The sequence below is a fragment of the Melanotaenia boesemani genome, chromosome 17, assembly GCF_017639745.1.
Source record: "Melanotaenia boesemani isolate fMelBoe1 chromosome 17, fMelBoe1.pri, whole genome shotgun sequence".
Classification (NCBI taxonomy): Eukaryota; Metazoa; Chordata; class Actinopteri; order Atheriniformes; family Melanotaeniidae; genus Melanotaenia; species Melanotaenia boesemani.
Genome location: NC_055698.1, coordinates 31540326 through 31548860, shown reverse-complemented (window position 1 = coordinate 31548860; position 8535 = coordinate 31540326). Strand labels below are relative to the sequence as shown.

Here is an 8535-nt window from a genome sequence, read left to right as displayed (position 1 = left end):
TTGGATGTAAAAAAACATGTAGTACATTTTCCTTATAAGTTACATGTGAAAGGATTAAATGGGATCAAATTTCACTATTCCAAGATAGATATCCCACCCCAGTGGGAAATATATGTGTTGATTCTGGTTTCATGTATGCTGACAGACAAATCTCTGGTAACATCATTCATTCATTCATTCATTCATTCATTCATTCATTCATTCATCTTCTACTGTATACCGCTTATTCTAATCCAGGGACACAGGGGGCGGGGCCTATCCCAGTATTTAGCAGGTGAGAGGCAGGTACAACCTGAGCAGGTCGCCAGTCCATCTGAGGGCTGTAAGATCCGTCAAGTGGAATAAATCTGTTCCAGGAAGATGGAGCTGGAAACACCAATATTTCATCAGTCCCTCATGAGCTGCAGACCAACTGTCTTTACGATGTTCAGCCTCGCTAAACAGACACAAGTAAACAAACTCTCAGCTGTTCCCTGACGGCTCTGGTAAATGGAAGGAATTCCCACAAGAAGTCATTTCTCAACTATTTATTTATCTGAGACAATCAGACACTTGTGAAACTTCTTAAAGACGTCCACTGTGAATAGAATAAATAAGGGCAGAGCTGCATTAGAAATCGGATTAATATTTCATGCAGAAGTCAGCTGATTCAACCTATTTAATTACATTGTCGAGGTCAGAGGGAGTGAGGTTCATGTGGAGGATAATGTCATCCCGCTGGCCATGAGTGCCTCCAATTACAGAAGCTGCACAGCAGCCGCTTGGGGATGCAACTGTTTGCTCACAGCATCATCCCCCTGAACATCCGTGATTTCCTTCTTTGGAATAAAATGTCAAATTTCACCCTCATTGAATTATTTTTTTAATACATATTTTTTCACTGATTCACTAGACTCCAAGAGCAATTAAATATCAAAGATTACCAGGAGAGCTTTTCCCCAGGGCCCTGTTGATTCAGTCTCTTTGCTTTTGAACATCTGCAGTGAATCTGTGGGAATTTGGCTTCAGTGCTTAAGCACAAAATCTAATTACACCCCCTGTGGTATTAACGTTTAGATCTAAACAAATGTGAGCAAAGGGAACGCATCGCTTCACAGTGTCATTATCTTATCAAACAGAATTCCTTTGTAGTTCATCATAGATTCATACAGCCGTTATCTTCGTAAACCAGATCTGCAGATTCATTAGCTGCTTTTCAATGAAGTACTGAGAAGGTGGACAGTGAAGGCAACATATCTGAACAAGAACACGGCTCCTGGCTGAGGCTGGAGTTTGCAGACAGGTCTTTCAGCATCTATGCCAGTGCTGACATTTCTGCTGCTTGGTAGCAGCATCATTAGGAGCAGTGGAAAACAAAAAGGTGGGTCGAGAAACTTCATTAGGAAGACCACGTAAAGCACAAGGTTGTGTTTGTTCTGGTCCATCTTGACAATGTGAGCATGCACAAACAGATTGCACATAGAAAATCATTTCTCAGAGTCAATGCTGAAAGATGAAGAGTAAATAATCCTCTAAAATGATCCAAGTTAACATCAGGTTTTTGCATTAATCCACAGATAATGTTGCAATGAGCTGCACTGGATGCTAAAAATATCTGAAAGACACCTGCCGTATGTCAGTAAAGTTGAAGAAGCTGCTGCTGTCAATCAAATTCATGCAGCTCACAGTGCTGGAGATTACTTTGTAACATAAACTGTCTGTTTCTGCTGCTTCCCCTCACAATCATCACGACAAAAGATCAAATCTTTTCCACCACAATACATTTCCATAGTAATGAAATCCTGCCTTGGGGAGTTGTAAAGCTCTGGGTTGTGTTTTGGAGCCTGATAAGCCTTCAGACCGGACTTTTGTCTTGCATGCCTAGCGGTATCTGCAAAGAGCAGTCCTGAGAATTGTTTCTCTGCAGGTGTGTTTTTGGGCTGAACTCCTGAAGATCAAACAGCTTAAACCTTGTATTTATATTTACAAAGCAGAGACAACTGTGGATTCTGCCCCGTCATTTCCACAGTATTGGACAGGGAGAAAACTGTTTTCTGTTAAGAAAAGAATCCATTTTCATTATTGTGCAACAGTTTCAGTCCAGCCCTCATTTCTTTATATATTTCCAGAAAAAAACAGGAGAAATGTGCAACGTGGAAATACAATATATAAGGCAAGAATCGAGTTTTTACAAAAGATTAAGAAGCTTGAAAGTGATTATTTGGTCTGAGCAGCTTTATTCTTCAACACATTTCTTTATTCTTCGTGTTTTTTCTTTAAGTAGTCTTCAGGAGTAGTCATTCAGGGCCCTTGAAGGACTTCTAAAGCTCTTCTTTTCATTCCGTTCTCTGTCCAGATGATCCCACCCTGCTTCAATAATGTTGAGTTCTGGGTTCTGGGGAGGATCCATCCCTCCATCAGACCTGTTTCTACTGATCTTCAGACCAGTACTTGTATCATGTGACAAACCTCAGTCTTTTCTCCCCGTTTCTCTTCCTTAAGAATGACTTCTTCACAACCACGTTTCCATGGAGACCATTTCTGATGAGGCTTCAGCCAACAGTAGATCTCAGTACATCTCTCAGGTCCTGGTTTAGGTCTTTACTGGATTTCAGATCCAGAAATTCTGTAGACAGTTTTTAGTCCTGACTCTTCTTCTTTTGTCCAGTTTCTGCCTCCATGCTGAGATAAGCCAAGTTTCCAGCTACCAGCTCTTTGGGAATCACCTTGTTGATGAAACTACAGAAATGGGTCAAATGATCTCATTTTTGTGACAAGCTGCTGGTAACAAAAAGCCTAAAGATCCAATTTAAAGTGGAAAAACTTTGAAAGACCTTTAAAAAGCCTGGAGAACTGTCACTCAAGACCACTTTAAAAGATTACAACAAAGTCTGACTGCTTGGAGGAGAAATTTGAAGAAATTAGGACTGAATCAGGACTTTTTAATGTACTGACTGTAGAAGGACGAATGAGGACGGAACAGTTTTATTTCCTGAAGGAAAATAAACTGAATTGTGTGGCAGGAAACTTGAATAAATGTGAGTCATCCTTTGAGAAAATACATAAATAAAGGAAGAAGTATTAGCTGATGGAAATTAAAAAGGGGGCATTAAACCTGCCGATTAAAGGACATCACAGGCAGGACTTATGAGCTCCTTCTGAGTCTTTTCCTCTCCTCCTGTCACATAAATTTCAACTGAGCACTTCCAAATCCTCATCAGCCGCAGACAGATGAGAGCAGGACTCCAGACTGGATCCAGCTCTCAGGCTGACTGAGCCGTACAACTTGGCGGCGTGTTTGGAATAAGCAAAGGCTTTCCTCCTCATCATCTCCCCCTTCCACATGGAGACCATGAGCAGCGTGGAGAGCAGGACGCCGCCGAGGGTGAGCAGGCACAGTCCCGCAATGACGCACCGGTCCAGATGCGCACCCACTCTGGCTTTCGCCCTCTCCAGACGCTCCATCTCGCGGGCGGAAACGGTGTCTGGGTCCACGCGCACATCCCTGGGTACCGTGTATGTTATGGCAACCAGAGAGATGCCTGTCACCAGGCACGTGACGGCGATGATGAAGCCGTAATCTACGGACTTCCCCGACCCTTCGGAGGAGAGGTCGTCATCGGACAGCAAGTAAAGTTCCGGGATGTCGTCCTCCTCTTCCTCCATGACCTCCTCCTCCGCTTCACATAGTTCACTTGAGGAGCTCTGAGTCAGCCGGCAGACTGGGTCTGTTCCGATCAGCTGGTCATCTTCAGCATCTTCATCCTGCCTGCAAGTGAAGGACGTCTCCGTCTCCTCCGGACGCGCAGCTCTCCGGGTCTCTGTCCGCGGTGCTGAAACCTCCCCTGTGGCTGGATGAGGAGAATCCCTGCCGCTGCAGGCGCTGTCGACGTGACTCTGGCTTTTTAAGATATGGAAACGATCTACTCCATCTGTTTGATCAAAGTAAAACAGTTCCAGGTCATCCATTTGAGCATGGGCTGGGCTTTGGTTGTTAAGTCCATGCGTCCGACTCTGCCAGGAAAACAAGCGGGAGAATATTCTTTAACTCTGATGTGATGCCCGACAACTTCTTTGCATATGTGGATGTGAAATGTTCCCTCTCCTGAGAAAATAGAGAAAATAAACTCAATTCTTCTCAAACGCAACACCCCCTTTTGCCTTTTCTTGCTTCTGAAAGCTCCCACATCATTTTCCAGAGCACCCAGTAACCATGGGAGACGATAATAAATGTAATTCCCTGTATTGGATCCTGCTAACCGGCTGGTCAGCACCAACATGCGGTTTGCTGAGTTCCTCCGTGTCTCCTGACCGCTTCAAGCCCCGTCTGATTCCACTCCTTGATCAATTAGAGTGAAATGTGCGCAGACTCCTCCCACAGACCGCCTCATAATTCTTATTATTGAGCTACTACAGCGCACGCACGGACATGCACACATATCATGAGAGAGACATGAGGCATCAGACTGCCTCTGAGAGTAAATGACGATGTTTTCTCATAAGAAAATGGGATATTACAGCTGATCCAGGGAGGAGCATGAAGCTAGGTTTTTTTTATTCTTCTAGTGGAAGAAAAAAACAGGCTGCTTTCATTATTCTTCTCCTATCTTCCTTCCCAAAGCTTGTTTTAAATGCTTAAATTAGGACAACAATGGATTTATTAAGTCTGCACTAGGTCACAGATCAAACTGTTCCAGAAGGGATTAATGTGAGCTACAAACTCCATAAAAAGTGCTATTTTAAACTTTTTTCCCTTAGACTTACCGTCCACGTTATCAGGTCCACCTATTCAACTGCTTGTTGTCTAATCAGTCAATCACATGATAGCAACTCAACACTTTTAGTCATGTAGACACAGTGAAGATGACTAGTTAAAGCTCAAACTGATCATCTGATGAGGAATAAAGGGGATTTGAGAGATTTTGAACATGGCATGGTTGTTGGTCTGAATATTTACTGGGATTTTAGATGACAGAAAGACAACATGCAGTCCAATCAGCACTGGTTCCAACCAAGGTCTGCAGAACAGCACTCTGAACACACAACACGTCCAACCTTGAAGCAGATAGACTACAGCAGCAGAAGACACACCGGGTGCCTCCTGCCAGCTAAGAACAGAAAACTGAGGCTCACACACACTCACCAACACTGGACAATAGAAGATGGAGAAACGTTGCTGGTCTGATGAGTCTCCATTTCAGCTCCACATTCAGATGCTCGGCTCAGAATCTGCTGGAAACATCATGAAAACATGGATCCATCCTGCCTGATCAGTGGTTCACCATGCCACTTCATAATGCACCATGTCACAAAGCTCAGATCATCTCCACCTGCTTTCTAGAACATGACGATGAGTTCACTGGACTCCAACAGCCTCCACAGCCACCAGATCTCAGTCCAGTAGAGCAGCTTTGGGATGTGGTGGAACGGGAGATTCTCATCATGGATGCAGCCGACAAACCTGCAGCAACTGTGTGATGCTGTCATGTCAATATGGAGAAAACCTCTGAGGAAGGTTTCCACCACCTGCTTCCATCGACCACACTAAGAATTAAAGCAGTTTTGAAGGAAGAAGAGGTCCAACCCAGTACTAGCTAAAGGTAATAGTCCCGGAGGGCTCTTCAAAACTCTAACATCCACCTCTTTATCAATGGTACCTTCACACCGACGAAATCCTCCATACAATGGATGCTGGTGACCTCCACACCATCACAGCTTTCCAGGCTTCCACTGACTACATGCCGAAGTGTCCTTGGGCAAGACACTTAACCCCACGTTGCTTCCCGATGTGCCTATCGGGATGTGAATGTGTGTGTGAATGGGTGAATGTGATAAGTAGTGTAAGAGCTTTGAGTGGTCAAACTGACTGGAAAAGCGCTACATAAGTACAAGTCCATTTACCATGTGACCACAGCACACATTTCCTCTGTCTGGGTGCAGATATAGAGAAAAGAGTAGAAGGCCTAAAACTGAACCTTGCTGCGCCCCATAAACAAAAGAGGCAGAAGAGGACACAGCATCACCAAGGCTGACACAAAATGTTCTATCAGCAAGGTAAAACCTAAGCCATTGTAGAGCTGTGCCTCTAATGCTCACCCAATGCTCAAGACAATCAATCAAAATTTCATGATCCACATAATCAAAACTGCAGATAAAACAAGAAGTAAAAGAACAAGACAGTCCTCAGAGTCCGTAGCTAATAAAATATCAATAAACACTCAGAAGAACTGATTCTGTACTGTGTAGAGATTTAAAACCTGACTAAACTTCTCTAGAATAGTGTGCTCCCTCAGAAAGGCCAGTAGCTGAGTATACATTATCTTTTCCAGCAATTTTGAGAGAAAAGGCAGTTTGAAAATGGACCAGTTTCAGGTTCTGGATCTAGTGGTGGACTGTTGAGTGAAAAGAGTACTCCTGGTCCTCCTGAGTGTGTCTGTATTGATCATGTTGTCGTGATGGTTTCTTTCCTTCACTCAGATTTATGCAGACTACCTGAATCTTTTCCCAACATTCTGCTCTGTAGATGCTGAAAGACCAAAAGCTCTTAACAATTTGTCATTGAGAAATATTAGTGGGTGGTTCCACTGAGTTTGGACCATCCTTTCTTGGAAAGACTAAATCTTTGGTGGATGCTTCTTTTATACCCAGTCATGACACCCTCACCTGTCACCAGTTAATCTACTGGTTGGATAATCTTCCCGGAATGATGTTAAATATATTTGAGGCCAACAAAGATACAGAATCTCATCTCTTTGGACTCATGTCTGTTAAATTAAAGGCTTAAACAAATGACAATAAAATTTTGTTTGAGTATAACAAAAAGATTTATGGGTTATTGATTGCCATACAAACAATGGGTTTTAAGGCTTGATCTCTTTTTAAAGGGTCATTATTTGGTGAGCCCAAGTCCCACTGCTGAGCAGCAGAAGCAGTTTTGTGAAGCCAAAGCTGCCTGAGGTTCAAATACCCCGAGATACAAGATTTATGGAAACATTAAAATGTCCTGTGAAATAACAGATGACCCAGAGGCCCTGGAAATTCAGCCACACACACACACACACACACACACACACACACACATTTAAACAGAGGTTGGTTTATTGTGAGGAATGAGAGGATGGTGGTTGGCAATCAGATCTGGGGAAGGAAGTCTGGTCACGTGGGGCAGAAACATTCCAGGACAGCTCATTTCTGGGATCTGAAAACACTACGACAGGTTGAGCATAAGTCCGAAATCCAGATAGTGGTCAAGAGAACAGACAAAAGGTAATACACAGCAGGCAAAAGTCAGGATACTTTTCCAAGGGGGTAGGCCAGGATCCGTGGTCATAGATCAGAGGGTCGGTGTCAAGATAATCACAAAGAGAGGAAGACCTATCGAGGGCAAAGCATGGGAAGGGAAGGGAAGGGTAATCCTGGGACATGGCTTGGTCGGTAACAAGAAAACTGGAATGCAGAAAACAAACTCTGGATCTCAACTTGGCACAAAGCTGCCGATAATCTGGCAGGGAAGGAGAGACTGGAGTGAGTTTAAGTAGGGCTGAGCACAGGTGAGGATAGGGAGCAATCAAGGAAGCCCAGGTGGAACAAATTAACCTGATTAAGGAAACAATCACTAGAAGCCTGGAAGAAACATGAACCATGACATACAAAGGTTTATAAGAAGCTTTAAAGCTATTTTATATCTCCAGTCACCCAGACTGAACCAGACTGACTGCATTTCCGTTGCCAGTATTTATGCTAAGCTAAGCTAAGCCATCTGCTGCCTCTTCCTGAAGATCATTCAGACTGAACGATTCTTTAAAACATAGTTAGAAAAATCAGGTTATATCAGATTTTCTGACAGAGGATAAAATCTAAATGATAGCATCAGTCTGAAAACAGACTCATTTGTTGCAGCAGCATCTTTCTTTTATCTGCGATGCACCTTCACACATGGAAGTCTGGCAAAGAGACAGAAACAGTAGCCAAGACCCCTGCGTTTTAAATTCCAACTCTGCCTGTTTTTCAGAAAGCTTCATGCAGCCAGAAGAAAACTTGACTTTGATATTCCACCCGTCAAATTCATCAACTCTGGCAGCTTTATAGGGACTAACAAGCTGCATTTTAAAAGGAAGGTGACAGTGGATTCTTATAGAAACCTTCAACAGTGGAACATTTAAAGAACACTGCAGGTAGCCAAAGGTGATGTTGAAGAGCCCCCCCGTGCTCTGCTGTTCACCTGAATGAGTCGTCCTGATTCTGGTTGGCACTCAGTGGATTCCTGCTGCTTCGCTCACAATCAGCTGACTGAAAATGTTCAGCTTGAAGCAGTTATAGTAATAAACCTCATGGTTAAGGCCACACGGCAACAAGATGACAGTTCAGTCTGCAGGCAGGCTGGAAAATATCAGAATTTTAGTTTTTCTGCTGACTGTCATTTACTCTTTAATTATAAAGCACTTTTTCTTACAAAGTGCTCATAATAAACAAAATAACATCTTTACCTATCAAGTCTCCCTGACCATAAAACCAACAGGTTACACACACACACACACACATTCACCTCAGCCCCAG

At 43.4% G+C, this 8535-nt stretch overlaps 1 protein-coding gene across 1 annotated transcript; it reads right to left on the bottom strand.

Annotated features, from left to right (window-relative positions):
• Nucleotides 1-512: 512 nt before the first annotated feature.
• Nucleotides 513-4083, bottom strand: LOC121656270 (transmembrane protein 74). The gene has a single exon (XM_042011291.1). The coding sequence runs from the start codon at nucleotides 3946-3948 to the stop codon at nucleotides 3172-3174; it is 777 nt and encodes a 258-aa protein (XP_041867225.1). The 5' UTR covers nucleotides 3949-4083; the 3' UTR covers nucleotides 513-3171.
• Nucleotides 4084-8535: the final 4452 nt, after the last annotated feature.

Bases quoted from the DNA above. Each gene is read 5' to 3' on its own strand.
- LOC121656270 (XM_042011291.1), bottom strand. From the start codon at position 3,948: ATGGATGACCTGGAACTGTTTTACTTTGATCAAACAGATGGAGTAGAT.